Source organism: Pinus tabuliformis, chromosome Q, assembly GCF_031772625.1.
Source record: "Pinus tabuliformis cultivar Carrire ecotype Pingquan chromosome Q, CPIR1, whole genome shotgun sequence".
NCBI lineage: Eukaryota > Viridiplantae > Streptophyta > Pinopsida > Pinales > Pinaceae > Pinus > Pinus tabuliformis.
Genome location: NC_142296.1, coordinates 849,246,411 through 849,267,887, shown reverse-complemented (window position 1 = coordinate 849,267,887; position 21,477 = coordinate 849,246,411). Strand labels below are relative to the sequence as shown.

Sequence of the window (21,477 nt, the reverse complement as noted above, 5' to 3'; positions counted from 1 at the left end):
AAGATTTGTGAGGTCTGGGACCTCTGGACTGATTATGTCAATCGGGGAATGATGTCTTTGTGACTGACCCACTTCTGTTCTGAAATAAAGAAGCCAGCAAAGCAAGTTTCGGCGGGATGACTCACGATGTTAATTGCACTAATAGATGGAGTTCTCCCTAGTTGAGAGGGAGTGTTAAATTTGGACAACTAGGTCCAAACTCCATGTTCTGATGCTCAGATTAAGAGGCTAATATTTTTGTTGGATTCCTCTTTCTGAGAGGTGTAAAATCCATATAAAAATAGTCTTAATCCGATGAGCAGAACTTATATTTTGAATTTATTATTCTTAATAAATTATATGTGCAAAGGTCAGCCAGTTTTGTAATGTAGGCTCACATGCCCAACAGATGTGTCACACACCCTCATTGATGGATATATATATACAGGAAAAGTTGGAGAGAATTGGATCACAAAAACAACTCACATCTTCCTCTCTCATCCTAAAAAGTACGAGCTACCTGGAGGACGAATTTCAGCCACACGTGGGAAGGACGAAGAAGATTTTTCTGCTGCTAGGGTTTCGCAGAAGTTTGACCAGCGTTGACTTTGGTCAACGCTTGGTCCAAACAAGCTGAAAACTTGTGGGAGGTTAGATTTTTGAAGGCCATACTACTTGGCACAAAAATCGAGGTCAAAGGGTTGACCGTTTTGCTGCTGCGTTGACTTTTAGCTTGCTGCCCCTGCGTTGACTTTTCAGGACAGCGTTGACTTTTGTAGAACTGACTTGGGTTGACTCATCTACTGGTTGGAGGGTTGTTGTGACACATGCTGGGCTGGCTGACCTAAGGAGACTTTGCTGGTTGAAGCATCCTGTTGACCGCCGAAACAAACACATACATTTTTCTTGTTTCTGATTTGTCTTCTGTAAGATCTGGTTATATGTTCTATCTGCATTTTGCTTATCTACTTGTATGATTGCTGTGAGAAAAGTGAAATTGCTCTTAGCATAGAACATCTACAAAACTTTACATTACTGAAGATTCATTAAAGGGTTTTCCAAGATAGCACGCCCGATTGTGTCATTGCAGAAGAAGGGTGTAAAATTTGAATGGTCCCCTAAATGTGAAGCAGCTTTGAAGCGTTTAAAAACTTTATTAATCATAGCCCCAGTATTAAAATTTGTCAATCCAAACGCAGATTTTTTGGTGTGCATGGATGGATGTAAACAAGGACTGGGTTGAGTGCTCATGCAAAATGGGCAAGTAATCTGCTACGAGTCCAGAAAATTAAAGGAGCACGAGAAGAATTATGTTTATCATGATCTAGAGCTCACATCTATTTTCACGTACTTAAAATGTCGAGACATTATCTCATGGGCCAGAAATTCAAATTACAAACAAAACATTAAGGGTTGTGACATTTATTTGAACAACCAAATTTACATGCATGACAAATCAGGAGGTTGGAATTGTTGGTTGAATATACTTTTGAAATTAAACATATTAAGGGGAAAGAAAATCGGGTGGCTAAAGCACTCAGCCAAAGAGTGCACATTATGCATGCCACAGCAGTGAGCAGCTGCAGAACAAATTTAATGAGCAGAATTTCACAAGTTGGAAATTTAGACCAGCAATATACAGAGATTAAAAATAACCTACAACAAGGCACAGTATAGCCAAAATACCAGGATTTTGAAATGGGTCGGGATGAAATTCTTTTATTTAAAGGCCAAGTTTATGTATCGAATATACCAGGACTAAAGGAATTAATTCTTCAAGAATGCACATCGTACCATATGTTGATCACCCAGGGTACAAGAAAACTCTTACACCAATTAAGAAGCAATTTTATTGGTCGTTTTAAAGAAGTTACTAATTACATAGTCAAATGTCTAGAATGTTAGAGAGTTAAGGCTCAACACAAGCACCCAACCAGTTTGCTTCAACCAATTCCCATTCCTGAGTGGAAGTGGGAGGTGGTATCAATTGATTTTATTACCAGTTTGCCCAAAACAGCAAGAGGGAACGACTCTATAATGGTGGTAGTGAACAAGCTTACCAAGGTCGCCCATTTTATTCTGGTAAAATCAATTCATAAATCAGCGAATATAGCAGATACTTACATGCGGAAAATTTCGAAGCTTCACGGGGTGCCCAAGGAAATAATTTCAGATAGAGATCCAAAATTTAAATCCAAATTTTGGATGGGCTAATTTAAAGGATTGGGTACCAATCTAAATTTTAGCGCATCACATCACCCAGAGTCTGATGGACAGACAGAGCAAGTAAATCAGAAGATTGAAGACATTTTACGCACATACATGATGGATAAACCATCCAAATGGGAGGACTACCTACATATGGTAGAATTTTCGTACAATAATGGGTATCGAGCATCATTGAAAATGAGCTCGTTTGAGGCTTTGTATGGCATAACATGTAATACTCTAATGAGTTGAAGTAATCCAGTGGACAGAAACATGGTTCGTCCATAATTGCTCAAGGATATGGAAGAGCAGTTGGCAAAAATTAGGCAGAATTTAAAATTTTCCCCAAGATAGGCAAAAAAGCTATGTAGGCAGGAACGGGACAAACAGGGAATTTAAAATTGGGGAACATGTATTTTTAAGAGTGAAAGCAAAGAAAATCTCATTGAAGTTGGACAGTTGTGCTATGCTGGCAGCTAGATATTTTGGGCCATTTGAGATCTTAGAAAGGAGCGGCCCAGTTGCACATGGACTTGCATTGCTTGCATCTATACATATTCATGATGTATTTCACATTTCATTGCTTAAGAAATATGTTCCCGACACTAATCATGTTATTGATTGGCAAACGATTCAAGTGGAACCCGAGGAAGACTTCCAGGTTCAATCAGTGTGGATTTCCGACAACAAGGTCAAAGTGCTCCGAGATCAAGCCATAGGTATGGTAAAGGTACAGTGGACTGTGCTCAGGCCCAAGGATGCGACCTGGGAGTCGGGAAAAATCATGAGGGTAGAATACCCTCATCTTTTTTATTGATGTGATGTGTATATCTGTATATATGATGCACTGAGGACGGTTCATAAAATAAGGGGGGCAAGAATGTAATACCCCTACGTGTCTTGATGACGTAAATACCTGTTTTGATGATGTAAATCCATGTACTTTTGGAATAAGGCTATTGAGCCGAATATTTGTGACTATTAGGCTAGTGAGTTGGATATTTTATTATGTGGCCTGCATGCCCATGAAGTTATCTAAATATTTTTTGGGGCCATCGTACCCAGATACTAATATGTCGGTTTTGGCTCTGTGGCCAGATGAGTCGAGAAGTAAATATTGTAAATTTGTATATATTTTTATATTAATAAAATAAGGCTGGTTGCGAAGCCCACTCCACAGAAAGAGTATGGGGGACGTAACTCCAGGGACAAGGCAATAGTTGGGTGTCTTTCAGTGAAAAGTGCACCCTAGGGCCCACATGGGCTCTAGAGGGTGCCACATGGCAAGTTAGGGCCATGCATACATAAAGAAGTGTAGTTTGTTTTTTATATTATTCAATCAATTAATCATTCAGCTGGTTATTGATTAGTCAATGGGTCTTGGGGTGGACTTTGGAACTAGCTGGTGTGGTTATTCAATTAATCTTGCCGAATTGGATGCATCCAATGTTATGAGAGCCCTGGTGGCTCCGGGAGTCTGATGACTCTAAGAGCTTGGTGACTCTATTTATCTAGAGTGTTTGGTGAGGCTTTGCATTAGGGTGCTAGATTTTACAGTAACAATCAGTAATATTGAGTTAAGAGATGACAATTGATGACATGTGAGGCTACCGTCTTATCTTTAAGCAGATCTAGCATGTACAGTCCAGAGTAAATATGAATTCCTCCATTGGGTATGGAACAAGCATGAAAAGAAAAAATAAAAATTGAAGACTCAAGGCTTATATGACCACAAGCACCATTAATTATTAAGGATTGCATGAACAGGAAGTTTTGTCTTTTTTAATAACCTATACTTGCAAACTAATATAAAGAATAAGTTTCAAAATTGTCAACCAGCATAAGGTGTAATTAAAATAGCAAAGGCAATGGTAAAAGCTTGGCTGCTAATATTTCTGTTTATTTGAAGCCTGAAGGCTTGACCTTTGAAGGATGAAATAAAACTTTAGAAATCCTAGTATAGATTAGAGAATATGAACACTTACCACTGATGAAATTCAAATTCGACTATCTCAAATCAGTTACCTTTCAATCTATTCTACTATTGCTTGTTTACATTACTTCCAAATGTAATTGGTACTTAGCACTTAGATTTGTTTTTATAAATCTAATAGCAATCTGGAATATGTAGCCTTTGAAATATGAAATCTTAAATTTATAGTAATACATATAGTCTCCAAATAGTGTCCTCAAAAAACCCAAGGGTTGTTTATAAGCTTTAACCTTTTCTCAAAAGTTACATTTAACAACGTGAAAGATAATAAAATCTCTCCCTAGTGGATTATTAATTTAATCAGCCTTTTTTAAGTATATTAACCATTTAATACTCTCTCTGCATTCACTAAATTGCATGAACTGACAATAACGTATAATATTCTTGAGCATTCATTTATATTGCATATACTTCTCATTTAATATATTCAAAATGTTAGCTCGAAAATTGTATTTGGGCAATAAATGAGTAATATAATCACCAGCTTTTCAACATTCGCTCGTGACAACTGTATATAATAGTTTTATCCCAATAAAAAGGATTGAGTAATATTTGAAAGTGCTTTCTAGCCTAAAAATGTACATGCACTCCAACAACGCACCTGTGAACAAGGCTCAAATCGAAGTTGAAATCCAAGGTCAGGAAAGTTGATCACAATATCAAACATCAAAGGTTCCTACAATACAAAAAGGGGTAAAAAACCATGTAAATTTAAACATGAGTTAGAGAACCATTCATGAAGAAGCAATTCCAAGAGAAATTTGAAACATGACAGTAAAGGATCATGAACTTACAACAAAGATACATTCAACTTAATATTACTTTGGCTAGAAAGCTATATCTTAATTGCCCAAACTACAAAATAGAGCAATGCTTACACTTCCACTAACTCTCTTATGCATATGAAAACCTTAGGATTTAAATACTGAGTTACCAACACCGGCTCAAAGGCTGCCAGGATCTGCAGATCGCTGCATCTGATCTAGATCCAGCCAGGACAAAGTTCCAAATACAATCTGTTGTAGAATCTGGTCATGAAACATATCTAAACACCAGATACATTTTTCACATTGGAAATTGTAAGAAAAGGCAATTCAAAAAAAAGCATAAATCCTATTGTTCTAATAAAGTACATGGATTGTATTTTATTGTAAATGTGATTAAACTACAAAGACAGCAAAACCAGCATTTCTCCTTGTTAATCATCACGGATTCATTAGTTGACTATGGGGAAGCAACACGAACACCTGAATTCTTGGTTCAGAATGAACCAAAATTCCCACCTTGTGCTTTCGTTGAAATTCTGAAAAAGAATGAAAGGGGGTGAGATCATATCTGGCAATAGTTTAAGTGAATTAATTGCCCCCTATAAAAGCTTGCAAGATGACACTGACATGTAATCTTTGAAGGGGAAGGCCATGCAACAAAGAGGCTCTAGATCATCTAAGCCTCCATTGCCATCTCATCATGTTACTAATAAGAAGGCCAATATGAGACCTCCTGAAAGGTCATTTGATATCCAGGGTTAGGAGGATGTGGGTGAGAAGGTGACACATTATATGCAAATAGGCTCCCACTAAATTTGGAGTGATCATGGGAATGTACATAGGTGTCCATTTCTTATGAAAAGAAAGACCAATGAAACATGTATATAATTAATGTCATTGCAATGTAAGCCCTAAAGGGGTAAATGTTTTCAAGAGTTGTTGAATGTGGAAAAGCGGAGTAAGATGTTGTCCAAAATTCAAATCATCACGACCAACACCTAGGTTTGTAGGGACACTGACCTAATTGTGGAAGGCAAATATGATAACCATACGTTGTACATTCCTCCAGCCTTACGCTTGTCTAGAATGAGAAATTTGATTAAATCCACAGGATTTATGAGAAGGCAAAGAAGGTCTAGATGTTCATCATCAACCATTACATGTCCCAAACTATACATCAATAGTTTTCAAAGTTGAGTTCCGTAAGGTACCCTAAACTTATAATATTTACAAATTTCAAGTATTAATTTGTTTAACCTTTGTTTTCTTGTGTAAGTCATTTTATAATTTTTTTATTTGAACTTTCTATTTCAAAACTTCTAGGATGTTGAAATTCATGTCCTCTCCCACACTCCATTCCTGAAGAAACTTGAGATTCATGCAAGTGAGATGGAGAATACAATGAATAATCTTTAGCAATATTTGGGATATGTGGAAGTAGTTAGCATCTAATAAAGGTCTTGTTGACCAACAAAGTGTACCTTTTTGAAGACTCCATGCCTGAGGATGTGTCAGAGGCTTCATGTACCATCAGAGTTCACTATATCACTAGAGTTTTTTAACTCTACTTCTTCTTCTCATCTTCTTCTCATGTTGTACTCAAATTCCACAAGCCCTGCAGGGATGATGTGAAGTGATGCTAGTGTGATGAGTTGAGTCATGTAACAGGCCTAGGTAACTTCAAACCTCGTCATCAAGTGAGTTTACTCTGGGAGGTCTTTTTTCACTTGGTTAATTATTAGGTGCTTACAGGGACGTAATAATTAATTGAGTTTTTTCCTCCAAGCATAACCTCAAATTCGGAGTGTGGCTTGATGGTGAGGCCTTGGGTGAGTCCTAGTGTCTAGAGTTATTGTATATTACCATACTATATCACTCGTAAAATTTTGTGGAATTTGATTAGGTCTAGGGGTCATTTGTTTAATTATTTTATTTTCCTAAGGAGGAATGTGGACCCAAGTGGGAGAAAAAATGAACGGGGTTATAATGAGCGGAAGGGGAGTAATATATATGGATGAGGGAGTGAGACCACGCAACCAAAATTAGGGTTTCCCAAGTAATACCATCACTAAAGTCGAAGGGTCAATAAAACACATCCCACGGGACTAGACTCCAAGGTTAACATCCAAAAGGGGGCGAGGGGACAAGAGCACGGACCTAGCCCATTCTTTCCGTCGAATCCCCCCATTAATCCATGCCCAAAAGTGTCCATGATAAGAAAACTATAATACTCAATTACCAAATGACAAGGCGTACCTTTAGCTTCGGGAGGCCCACCTTCAAACATACGATCATGGCAGATGAGTGAGGGACTCAGATGGCAGAGAAATGGCACAACGAGATAGTTGGTGGCTACAAGGGGTTGTTGCCTGCCGGCTGAGGACCATCTTGGAGAAAAAATTTCTCCTACGAATATCACCCACATAATGGTGGGTAACATGTATGCCATGGAGCCTGAATATTTCCTTCATGAAGATCTGTGCAATAACAATGGCCTTATGGGTGGACTTAACAAGTATGAATGAGTTGTCTTGCTCAATTTCTCCACCACCACCATGATGGCATTATGTTGTCTTGGGGTCTTTGGCAATCCCTTGATGAAGTCCATGGATATGACTTCCCACTTCCACTCAAAGATTGGAATTGGTTACAATAGTCCAGTCAGATGTCTGCATTCCACCTTAACTTGTTGACACTCCAGACACTTGGCAATGTACTTTGCGACTTCCTTTTTCATACGTGGCCAATAATACATCTTCTTGATAGCAGTAATATTTTTCTAATATCCGGACGACTTCAATAAGGTCTTTTATGAAACTCGTCCAAAATGAGCTTCTTCAAGTTGTCCACGCAGGCTATGTACCATCGATCTTTGAACTTTAGCAACCCATCGTTTGTGAGTGTGTAGTTCTTACTCAATAGTCCCTCTAGCTCTTTTTGCAAATAATCCTTCACATACACGAAGTGTTCGTAACTTCGTCCTATACCAATGCTTCTTTAATCTTTTCCCTTATGTTAAAATTGCAATAACTTAAGGATGCCAAGTGGTTTACTTGCAGACTTCTGCTAAGCATATCAACCACCATGTTCTCCTTATCCTTGATGTACTTGATTTTGAAGTCAAATTCATTGATAAGGGCTAACTGTCTGGCCTGTCTTGCATTCAATTTAGGCTGGTCAAACAAATATTTCAGCCATACATGGTCTAACATCAACAAAATTTCTGCCCGATCAAGTAATGTCTCCACATTTTTAATGAGTGATGATTGTTGTGAGTTTCATGTCGTGGGTGACAAAAAAAATTGTGCTCATTTAACTTCCTCGATTCATAGCAAATTCCATGTCCCTCCTGCATTAGTACTCTACCCAATCCTTATTTACGAGCATCTGTGCAAACTAAGAAGCCTTTCTCCGGATCAGCGATCCTCAAGTTGGGTGCATGTGTGAGCAAATACTTGAGTTGCTCAAAGTTGGTTGTGCACTCTAATGTCCACCAAAACCTTACCCCTTTCCTCTACAAGGTTGTGATTGGATGCCTAATTTTCAAAAAGTCGATAATATCCTACCAACCCCATAAAGGATCTCGCTTTTGTGACATTTCTGGGAGTGGGCCATTCCATGATGACCTTGATCTTCTTAGGGTCCACAACCACACCTTTTGAGATCACATGCCCCAAATATTGAACCTGAGTCTTAAAGAACTCACATCCACTAAATTTAGCATATAACTTGTGTTCCCTCAGTAACTGTAATATGGCCTTCAAGTGTTTCTTGTGCTCCTCTCTATTTTTTAGTAGACCACAATATTAGCCACAAATACTAGTCGGGAGCATTTTTTAGAGCGGAAGAGCTGAGAGCATCATTTTCGAAAATCTTCAAGAGCAACGCATCCTAGGAGCATTCAAAAAAGACATCTAAAATGCCAAGATAGTTATAGAATATATGAAAACATGAATATTTGTACATCAATAAAGATAAAAAATAAAAATAAAAAAAAAAATCGTATCCATAGTACATTAATGATTAATCATTCAAGCATCAACCACATAGAGTCTAGATTTTATCAATTAAAAACAAACATACAAATTTTTAGGCCATATAATAGAAAGTAGACCATTAACTTATGGAATGAAATAGGTAATCTAACAATTGTCAACAATCACATGACCAAATAGTTATGTTCACAAAATAGGCCATCTACACACTGAAATATGAAGACCAAAAGGTCCAAATAATAAACTGAGCTAGTTGTTAAACACTTCTATTAAATTTAGATAAGAATGGTATGTTCTATGCTTGCAACAATTACTTCAATGTCCTTTTATTAGCCCAATGATGATTTCCAAGGTCTCTTGGACTTCTTTAGACTATTCAACTTCCACACCAACCCTTAGGGGCTGTTGGCTGCCCACTGAAGACCATCGATGGCGAAGATTTAATGTGCTAAGGAGAGCTTCGATATATGTGCAAAGGTTTGTGGAATGGAAGAAAGGTAAGGTTTAAGTGTGGTTTATGAAATATTTCTATTATATGGGAATTATAATAGAAATAAGCAGGATTAATGTATTATGGTTTAAGTTGAGTTTTAACCAAAGTCTAAAATCCATGGTATGGTTAATATGCACGGGTAATAAGAATTAACCAAAGATTATGAAGGATTTATAAGGTTCCGCTCAAAGGTTTATAAAGGTCCAAACTTTGGATAGTTAAATCAAACGTTTTCCGCATAGAGTTTATTGAAGGAGCATTAAACCTTGACTTGTGAAGGTTTTACTAAGTATGGAATTTTAAAATTCCTGGGACATGTATATGACATGCATTTTATATGCATACTGTGGGTATGTGCGGCTTAGGCTACATCATTGTCAAAAGTTGCATTGTATGGTGATTTGTCTCTAGCTGAAAGCATTCTCTGTTGTGGAAAGCATCCGAGTGTCATTTTGGATATGGGTATTATAATCGTGGCAGATAGTAATGACAAAATGTTTTACAACTATTGAGTTTGAATCCACATATCTTCACGCCCATGACCTGTAAACAGGATCGGCATCGCCAGCGCTTGTGTAGGAAGCCACCACCGAGCTAAGGAGGAGTACCTCTATCTTGAAAATTGAAATCCTGACCGTTGTTGATCTCTGCGAGAGCTTTTGTAACAAAGATTGTAACAAAGAATATTGTCAATGAGGCTACCGGTATCTGAAAGCTTCCTATGTTTCTGCGCATGTGGGAAGCTTGCTCCATTAATGAATGGTCGGCGAGAGTCATTGAATTTAGAACTATTTAAATTGTTGAATTTGGTCTTATAAATTGCAACCATTTTAGCCATATAATTCGAGAGACTTATCTGATTTGTTCAATGAAAATGACCAGAATTAATGCAATATTGGAGTTCTTGAAAACTCTAATACTATCTACTTCTGATGACACATTCCAAATTAGCAAAGGCTCTCTCTCAGAAATTCAGACTTGTCTACAATATGCACAAGAACAAAATGCTTTTTTGCAGCTTGAATCTCAACCACAGCGGGAAGAATTACAGTAGTGGAGTCATCATTCTGAACCTATTTCTGTTCAAAAGATTGAAACAAACTCCCATAAATAGCAACACAATAGTGTTATAGTTGATTCAAATCCAGTGCCCAATAAAGCAACAGAGTTACATGCAGATGCAGAAGTTCAGTTTGCACTTCCCATGCCCATCATCAGACCTTGGGAAGAGCTTGTTAGCGACAAGCATAGAACAGGTCTTGGATATGATAAGGAGGTTTCCTTTCATATTCCAGATTACTCAAAGCCCATTCAGTTTCAAAGTGCTGGATTCCTTCATGACAATTCACCTTCAGCTGTTCCAAATTCTGCTCCTCTTCCACAGCAACGACAACAAATTGTGAAATGCCAACACTGTGACCGAGTTGGCCATATGAAAGATCATTGTTTTGATCTTCATCCATGTAAGCATCGTCATAAAACCAATCATTCTTCAAACAGATGCTTCAGAAACAAACCTCCTGCAAGAACAAAGATTCATCTTGGATGGATTGCTTCTTGGCAATATGCATCAACAACCAAGTAGATATTTCAGTCATATGTCCGAACTTGTTCTAGAGTATTGAACAATCTTGCAGTTGAGTTTTCTCCATCATCTCACCCTGTATCTGACGGGGGGGAAATGATGGTCATCTACAAACTTCAAAGCCACATCAAGCGAGCCTGAGCCACAACCTGCCATACCAGATTTAGAGTTGTAGCCAGAGACAAATATGCCCCTGAGCATGCCTTCAGTCAGTGATACCTCTTCAAAGAATTGGGGACACTTCCTCCAGCAAAAGACTTCAGCTTCTTGCCAGTTTTGGAAGAGTTTCAGGAATTACATTAAGCATTCTAGAGTTGTTGGTCATCCTTAAACCATCACAGGTTGAGACCTCCCTTTTCAGGTTGAGGTTCTCCCTTTTATGCGCGGTGAGACCTCCCTTTCATGGTTGAAGGTTTCCCTCTTGAAAACATAAGAAGCACTTCCTCTAGTAGAAGACCTGAGCTTCATGCCAGACTTAGAAGAGTTATTGGAACTGCACTAAGCATTCCAGTGTTGGTGGTCATCCTTAAACCACCTCCCTTATACCAACATTTCAGAGAGCACATTCAGCGTAGTGTTGCCACGCACTTTTGCACATTTTGTATTACAACTCTCTTCTTGGACTTATACATAACCCTTCAGATTAAGGGGGGGAATGTTGGACACCTAATCCTCTAAGGCTTGGTGTGGAAGCTGAATAGTCTAAGGAAGTCCAAGAGACCTTGGAATACGAAACCAAAGGTCATATGAATGTACTATAAATGTATATCATTTGTTAATAATAGAAACGCTCTCATACTTATCATTCATCTGTTGTTTCTGCCATGTATGTGTCTAACAAGTTTCAATAGCGATCACATAAACCATTAATGATATTGACAATAATTGTAGATAGAACATAAACAATAAATGCAGAAGACAAGCCAAGACGAGAACACCAGTGTTTGGCGAAAGCTAGGGAAAAACCCCGAGATGGGGAAAATGCAGTCAAATCAGCCCTAACCAACGAACAGTGAATGGTCAAAGCACCTCTTCTTGAGCTCGGTCAAAGGTAGTCAAACTCGGCCTTCTTTGTTGGTCAAAGTCAGCCCAAAATAGTCCCAAAATAGTCAGTCAAAATCAGTCAAAGTATGCACTTCTTGTTGTAGTCAAACCTATGATCAATGTTGGTCAACTAACCTAGAAATCCTCGGTTCCTATGCCAATAAATGCGGCTTCTTGAGACAAAATTTCTCCCTGAAAATCTAAGTCAAAAGATGACCAGAAAGTCAAAGTCAAAGTCAACATTGGTCAAACCCTAGTCAAACTAAATAAAATTTCAAAATTTTGGCCCTGGAATTTTGTCCTCCTTCCTGCCACACGTGTGAGAAAATCAACTGCCCAATGAAGTATATGAACCAAGTAGATGAGGAGAGAGAAGAATGTGTAAGTTGATCAATTGCCAAACAAAGGTGGAGGTCTCTCTTATTTATACAAGTCATTGAGGGTCAAAAGACATGTTTGTTGGGCTTCATGAACCTACATGATGATGTGGTCAACCTTGACAATTTGCACATGTGTGGGCTTGACCTCGAAAACATATTTCTCCTTGTCCAAATTTAGTGATCTTTAAGTCGATTTAGGTCCTCTCAAAAACAGGAATTCAATGCAATAATTATCTCCATCAAATGAGTTGTCCAAAGTGGAGTTTGGCCCTAGTTTCCAATTTTAACACTCCCTCTCAACTAGGGAGAATTCCACCTGCCAATATTTGACCATTGATCATCATGTACAGTCTCTGCATCTCATCTCAACTCTATTGAACACTGATATAAATAATGAAAAGGAATTGATCACGAGTGAGTCACAAGACCTTGCCACTCTCCACTGACAAAAGTCAATCCACATAACTAAGGATAAAACCCCAATTAGACTTGATCCCAGATCAAGTTGTTGAACACCATGCATCCTAGACATAGGGAGTACGACAATACATGATGTGTCTATCTGTAGTGTTATGGTCCCTATCCACTTTTCCTAACTCATTGGCTAGATGAGAGGTACTTCCCATGAGTCCCGAACTACATAATAGGATGTATGTTGGGGCATCCGCAGGAGAAGGTGAACCACACATCTTGCTCATATGTCATAGGAGAAGGTGAACCACTCATCATATGCATATATCATCAGCTATAAGGGAAGTTGAACCACTCACCCTATACACAGCGTACCTATATGGGAAGGTGAACCACTCACCTTATGGTCTCCCATAGCTCTAAGAAGTACCCCAAGCCCCCAAGAGCTCCTAGAGCTCAATGTCCAACTCAAGAAAGACCCTCATGAGAGGGTGATTCCACGACTCCAAGTCTCTCCCGGAAGGTTAAGACTTTGACCTTTCCCAAGGGCTTCATGAGGATGTCAGCAATCTGATCATCAGTGTTGATGTGTTGGAGCCTTATTGTTCCCCGTTGTACCATATCCCGAATAAAGTGGTAGCTGATATCAATATGCTTGGAGCGGTTGTGGAACACGGATTCTCTGAAAAGTGAATCCCACTTTGGTTATCGCAGTAGAACATTGTGGTATCCAGCAGGTGCTCAAATAGCTCACTAAAGAGCTTCCTCAACTAAACAGCTTCACAACAGGCCATACTAGCTACAATATATTTGGCTTTGGCGGTGCCTAGAACAACGGTTTTCTGCTTCCTGCTCATCCATGAAATTGAAGCAGATCCCAATGAGAAGCAACATCCTGACGTGGGCTTTCTATCCACCACATTGCCATCCCAATCAGCATCAGAATACCCATGTAGCCTCAAATTCCCAGCAGTGTATCTCAGCCCATAATTGATTATGCCATCGGAGTAGACACAGACTTACATTCCACCATCCCACATCTCTCTAGCAGCTTCGCAATGTATTTTCCCTGAGAAAGGAAAATCTCACCTAGCTTTTGTAAGACCTCCAGGCCTAGGAAGTAATGCATCAGACCTAGGTCCTTCATCTCGAACTCGGAAGTCAACTCCCTCTTACATTGATAAATGAGAGATAAATGAGAGGGCCTACACCTGTTAGTAAAATACCATCAACATAAAGGACCAAAATAAGAGGCATGTCCTTTTCAACCTTGAAGTATAGGTTAGAATCAGCATAGCTCCTTATAAATCCCAACTTCATAAGATAACTATCAATCCCTAGGGGCTTGCTTCAACCCATAGAGGGCTTTCTTCAGTCGACAGCAACACACATGTGTCCTTATATCTTGAACTTCAAACCCCTGAGGTTGTTCCAAGTAGACTTCCTCCTTAAGCAAGCCATGCAAGAAAGCAATTTTGACGTCCATTTGATGTAGGCTCCATCCTTGATTGGCAGCGAGAGCAATAATAGATCAGATAGTGGTATATCGAGCAACCAGTGCAAATATTTTGTCATAGTCCACTCCTTCCTTTTGAGAGAAGCCACGAGCTACAAACCTAGCCTTATATTTTTCAGCACTCCCATCAACTCCATGTTTAATTTTGTAAAGCCATTTAGAGGTGACCACAGACTTGTCCTTAGGTCTAGGCACCACGTCCCAGACATCATTCTTCATGATCGATTCATATTCCTCATTCATCACATCTTTCCATACTTGGTGCTTTACGACTTCTTCAAACATGCATGGTTCAACTTGAACAATAATACTCATGGCAATCAAGTACCCTTAATACATGTTCAGTTTCTTACTTTCGTGAAATGTCCCTCTTGGAGTAATATGTCTTTCAGCATCTTCGAGAGTATCTTTGAGCCATACTAATTGTTTCCTTGAGGTAGAGGGATCACCAGGAGGTGGATCAATAGGATCCATTAGACCATCAACATTGGGCATAGGCTCATTCATTGGAGGTTCATCTTGTTTTTCCACAACATCATTATCATCCTTTCTTGAGATGGGGAGATCTTTGGCTTTCCCAAGGGCAATGTCTTCATCAAAGGTGACATCACGGCTTACTTCTACATCTCTTTAACCAAGTACATAGATTCTATATGCTTTTGAATTTTCACTATAGCTGACGAATATACATTTTTTCCAGAGGCTTCCAACTTATTCCTTCTCTCTTTAAGCACATGAAAGTATACAAGACAACCAAATATTCTAAAATGAGAAACATCAAGCTTCTTATCAATGAAGACTTCCTCAGGTATCTTGAAATTCAAAGTTTGATGTGGGCTCCTATATTGAACATATATGGCATTATTTGGCAGCTTCTCCCCATAAGAAGTTCGGTAGACCTTAATCATAGATCATAGCACGAGTGGCTTCCATAATTGTTCAATTCTTCCTTTCAGCAACGCCATTCTGTTCAGGAGTGTATGGAACAATTGTCTCCCTCTTAATGTCGGCCTCTCTACAAAAGTCATTGAATTCATGTAATGTTCCTAAGCGAAATTTACAATGATAAACAAAGCAACATAGCAAAAACACACATAAATTTCACACAGTATTAAACACCCAGAAAATGCCTAAAAATTTGCACTGAGTTGAGCCATTTATTAAGATAAATTTTGGGGTACAATATGAGATCAGAAGGCATGCACCTGGGCTTGCCCAAGGCAAGCTAGCAAAGCCCAAGTGATGAAAACAAGTGCCCTAACTACTGCGTAGTTGTTCCCACTATGGCCCTGCGCTAAACACTCAGAAAATTGAACTGTTAGATGTGAAGAATGGCTGATTTGACCCCCTTACGATGCTCAGAAAATTCCAGAAAATTCCAGTAAATTAACCCCGGCCTTCCTCCAATAACCCACCAAAACCCAAAAAGGGTTTGGCCAAACACTGAACCCAAATTTTGGCCCAATTTCTCCTAGCTCCCTTGCTGCTAGGTATTTCGACCCACCTATAAATTCCAGTGTTGAAGACTCCCAAAATTGATGAGATATTCAACAAATCCCCTTCTAGAACTCCTCCTCAAGTCTCAGCCCCAAACTCCTCTTCCTCCAAGTGTCCCACATGTGGCACGAATAGGTACTGTGTAGGCCCACGCAGTCTTTGCTGAACCAACTCCACAACAAGGCTCTCGGATCAAACTGAAGATGATGAAGGCTCCCTCCTAGGGCTGGCACTCGAGATCCACCGAAGCAAGGGTGAGATTCTCAATTGAAAGTATCTTCTGCTCAACAACACATGCAGACTTGGCTTCCAACACAAGCGTACTCATGAGAGTGAAAGTTCAAATGATCAAAGATGCCCAAAATGAGTGCCTCCTATTTTGTCATTGTGCCTCCAATTTTCTCATGTGGGACCCAGCGATTGATTTCCTCCATCCTTTCCCTCCAAGAGTGTGTATTTCCAAGAGGGGAGTGTATTCCCTCTTTGGTGTGGCCCCCACCATCCACTAACCATTCGATTTTTCCCTTTCTCCTATGTTGGGCCTTTGCCTTAACTTCAAAACTTCAAGTGGGGCCCCACAACCCACTTTTCCTAAGTAAAAGTGCAAAATATGACAAAATTGACAAAATAGATATTTTCCCTTAGCAATATTGCTAAGTGGGAATATCACAATCATCCCCGCCAAAATGTTGCTTGTCCTCAGGCAACTGAAAGGATGGATGCTGGAGTATGTGCTCCCCCTCCCAAGTGACATCCTCATCAGGTAGATTCCACCATATGATCAAGAACTCTTTGATGACCCTGTTCCGCAAGTGTCTCTCATGGGTGTCCAAAATAGCCAGTCACCAAAACCAAATGCCCCTCATCATCCATGGGTGGTAACTCTGTAGTTGTTGCCCCAGTGCCTTTTTCATGAAAGACACATGAAAAAAGTTGTGAACTCGGCTCCCTGGGGGTAGCTCCAGCTCCAATTTTACTTGGGAGCGGGAGCCACATTTTTAAAAGCTCCCGATTCGGGAGCGAATTTTTATATAATATATATTTTTATATATTTTGATGCATTTATGTCAACAAAAGCATGTAGAATGATGAATTAGATATAAAAAGCATAAAAACACATATTGAACCATATAAAATCAATCATCTAGAAGTTATAATCTTCATCAACAACGTCCACAAGTTAGTAACATACAACATATCGAGTCTCGTGATTCATCAATCTTAAAGTTTCAAGCTTTCAAAATTCAATACATAACATTTATCATCATTCATCACCAAAATTATATAAAAATTCTAACATGAAATGAAATGTTATAAAATGAAATGAAATGAAACAACTTTCACACAGCATCATATTCATAATTCATTACCAATGAGTTATAATTGCCAACTTCAAACTTCAAACTTAAATTGTCATATAATGTTTACAAAAAATATCATAATAAATATGAAAGAGTCCATAGTTATAAAAACTACTAGAAACTAGAAAAGACAAATAAATCTATTATCTATTGCTAATGCTTGGGCCTCTTTCCGCCATGAGAAATGTCTAATTTTTTAGACTCGTTGGAAAATCAGGATCTTTGTCATTAATATCACCCATAAGCATTAATATCCAAAGGTATCTTTGTCATTACCTCTGGATCTGTATAGGGATCTTTGTCATTGACATCACCCTCTAGGCATTAACATAAGATAGAAAAAACATAGCATGTCAAGTCAAGATTTTGTTTGAGTGATGGGTACATTTTTAGTAGGGTCATGATAGAGGAGTTCGACAACCAATGTCACTAACATCAAGGTACATAGACCTCTGGATCTGTATAGGGATCTTTGTCATTAATATCACCCTCTAAGCATTAACATAAGATAGAAAAAACATAGCATGTCAAGTCAAGATTTTGTTTGAGTGATGGGTACATTTTTAGTAGGGTCATGATAGAGGAGTTCGACAACCAATGTCACTAACATCAAGGTACATAGAGGGATTGGTGCTCTTGATTAAATACGAGTTCCATACCCTAATACATGACAAAATCCAATGGAAACATTGCAATCCCCCCAATCCTGAAAAACTGATAAGTCTGTTGGATTTTGAATGAGATCTAAAATTCTACTTTCTCCATATGAAATCCAATGAGGTCGGAACCACTCTCAAACATCCTGAGTCATTTCATGGTAATGTTAAAAATTTAAGTAAAAGGATGAAAATGAAGATTAAGGAGAATGTCACTTTTACTTTAAGAATTTAACATTACCATGAATCGCATATCAATACTAGGGCCATAGGCTTGATCATTAGGTTGCCCCACTCAAAAATTAATGTTTCTTTGAAAAAAATTGCATTTGGAATGTTTTTGCTAAATGAAAATTTGCAAAAAAGTCTAGGCAGCGAAAATTTCGCTACCTGCGGGAGCGATTTCGGGAGTGCACTCCCTTCAAGAGCGGGTTCGAGGGGGGTGCGGGGGGGCAGGGGGGGGTCGCTTCCCCACAACCCTGTCCAACTCAAACGCTACCTCTCCAACCCTCCTGGTGACTCTGTGCAGCGCATACAAGTGGGGCTTGAGCTTTTAGGCCCCCTTCTGTTTGAGCATGGACTGTTTGTACGACTGAAACCTCAGGAAAACCAGATCCCCAACCTCAAACTACCTCTCTACTCGGCCCCTATCAACATAGAGCTTCTGTTGGTTCTGCGCAGTCTGTAGATTGTCCTTGAGAGCCCGTAGGATATCCTAGCTCTCCTATATCCGATCCTTGGCCTTTGGGGGTTCGGCTGTCTCCAAACATCGTATCAGCAAAAGTCAATTCATCATAATCATACAAAGCTCGAAATGGGGACATACCTATGGACATGTGGTACGTTGCGTTGTAGCAGTACTCGCCCAAATGCAACCACGTATCCATGCACGTTGTTGGCCTGTCACATAGTTGCGTAAATAGCCCTCCAACCACTTGTTTACAATCTTTGTCTGCCCATCGGTCTGGGGGTGATAGCTAGTGCTTGGGGTGAGCTCAGTATCCACCAGCCAAATTAACTCCCGACAAAATCCCCCCATGAACTTGATGTCCCAGCCACTGACAATAGTCTTCGAAAGACCATGAATTCGAAACACATCCCTGAAAAACAGTTCAGCCACCTGTGAAGCCGAAGACCGGGTGGGAATAGCGAAGAAGTGTGTGAATTTGGTTAATTTGTATACCACTACATAAATGCAATCCTTGCGCCTTGGACTGTAGGCAACCCAGTGATAAAATCCATCAAAATACTCTCCCATTTCCCAACAAGGATAGGAAGAAGTTGTAACAATCCAGCAGGGTCTGCCTGCTCACCCTTGTTCCTCTGGCACGTATAACACTCTCGAACATGCCTCAGAACATTACCCTTAAGGCTCTTCCATGCAAAACGCTCCCTGATAGCCCTATATGTTTTGGTCAGTGTTCCACGAAGACGCGTCCCCCCAGGATGGGGGACGCGCCCCCGTGCTCCCCCACACTCTGGGGAAGGGGAAATGTTTCCCCCACGTCCCCTTTTTGGGAAACTCTGGGGGACGCGCCCCCGTGCTCCCCCACACTCTGGGGAAGGGGAAATGTTTCCCCCACGTCCCCTTTTTGGGGAAACTCTAAGGGTACGTTTTTCTGGTGACGAAATGCAACTCCTTTGTGGGGGGGCGGGGGGACGTCGGGAGGGCGCAAGGGGGACATTAGGGGGACGCATATGCGTCCCCCCATTTTTTTTGTCTAATAATTTTTATAAAACATTAAAAACTGAAAACAAAACACAAATTTAAATATATGAAAAAATGACACTATATTAAAACTTAAAACTTGTTAAAACTTCAAAAAAAAAATTATATTAGAATTTAAAACTTAAAAAATAAAATAAAAACAATAACAAAAATAAAAATAAAAACTTAAATTATATTAAAACTTAAGACTTAGTATTTATTAATATTATTGAGTACTTTTTGAGAAATTCACTAGTATTTCACTGCTCAGTGCTTTCTTTGTTTACTTTTAGTTTAGTATTCTATGGCTATTTTAGACTTCAACATAAAGTCAATGTCATTATCATATGATGAATTTACTTTTTATCATTTTTGAAAATTTGATGCGCATTGCATAATTTCTGTCAAACCAGGAGGTAACTCCTCAAATGTAATCATATTATTCATTCAAGTTGTTCATTATTATATACAAGAGGGAGTGATTGTTCAGTTCATCTCCTGATGACTCCATTTTATCTATTATTTATTTACACTAATTACAATTGTTCACCCAATCCCTATGATTAGGTGTCAACATTCCCCCCCTTAATCTGAAGGGATGTTGGTGAGTCCAAGCATCGTTCTGAATCTTTCAAGATTTTCTCTTCCAAGCACTTTGGTGAAGATGTCTGCAATCTGCTCATTAGTGGAACAATGGCGAAGATGGATTGTTTTGGCCTCAACATGATGTCGAATGAGATGATATTTTGTATTGATGTGCTTCGTTCAATCATGGAACTTTGGGTTCTTGGCCAACTTTATTGCCGAGGTATTGTCAATCATGAGTGGAGTCGATTGTACTTGTTTTACCTGCAAATCTTCCAGAATTTTCCTGAGCCACGCAATTTCTTTTGTTGCCTCAACTGCTGCCACATATTCTGTCTCTGTTGTGGAATCTACTAGAACTGATTGTTTGCGTGATCTCGAGGAGACAGCTCTTGATCCAAGACTCATAGCATAACTCGAAGTAGATACCCCAGTTTCTTTGTCTCCATCGAAGTTTGAATCAGAGTATCCAATCAAGCTGAAGTCGCCCACCTGTGTATACTTGATTCCAAAGTCTTGAGTTCCCTTAAAGTACTTTAGAACTCTTTTTGCAGCAGACCAATGTCCCTCACAAGGCTTTTGCATAAACCTGAAGAGGGTTCCAACAACAAACGAAATGTTTGGTCTGGTAGTAGTTAGGTAGTTGAGACTTCCTACAAGTTGTCTATACTTTGTTGCATCCTCAAATTCTTTTCCTTCAATGGATGTGAGCTTTAAGTTTTGTTCCATTGGAGTATTCAGAGGATTGCATTCAGTCATGCAAAACCTATTCAACAGATCTGCAATGTACTTCTTCTGAGAAAGGAATATGGACTTTAGATGTTGAGTTACTTCAATACCAAGATAGTAATGAACATAGCCCAAATCAGTCATTTCAAAACCTTTCCTCAATTCTTTCTTTATGGATGCAATGTAGCTCTCATTGTTCCCTGTCATCAAAAGATCATCTATATATACCACAAGAAATACATTGTTTTGCCAACCTTCTTCACAAACAAAGTTGCATCATCAAGATCATAATGTTTGAAATTGAGTTTCAGAAGATGCTCAGTTAGTTTTTCATGCCAGGCTCGCGGTGCTTGTTTGAGGTCATACAAAGATTTCACAAATTTGCATAGGCCATACAAGGATTTCACAAATTTGCATACTTTATGTTCATGTCCTTTTATAGCAAATCCTTCAAGCTAGGACATAAAAACATTCTCTTTTAGATCTCCATTCAAGAAAGTAGTTTTTACATCCATTTGATGGACTTTCCAACCGTTCTGAGTTGCTAGGGCAAAAAGTGTCTGGATGGTA

The 21,477-nt window shown here is 39.1% G+C and overlaps 1 protein-coding gene across 5 annotated transcripts in view; it reads right to left on the bottom strand.

Annotated features, from left to right (window-relative positions):
- The window catches only part of LOC149222225 (PHAF1 protein At3g51130-like), a 214,099-nt gene that overhangs the window by 167,716 nt on the left and 24,906 nt on the right, over window positions 1–21,477 (bottom strand). For all 5 annotated transcript variants that reach the window (XM_089385316.1, XM_089385315.1, XM_089385318.1 and 2 more), the window contains one exon: window positions 4,782–4,856. In XM_089385316.1, coding sequence (XP_089241442.1) covers window positions 4,782–4,856 — 75 coding nt within the window. The remainder of the gene's footprint in view (window positions 1–4,781; window positions 4,857–21,477) is intronic.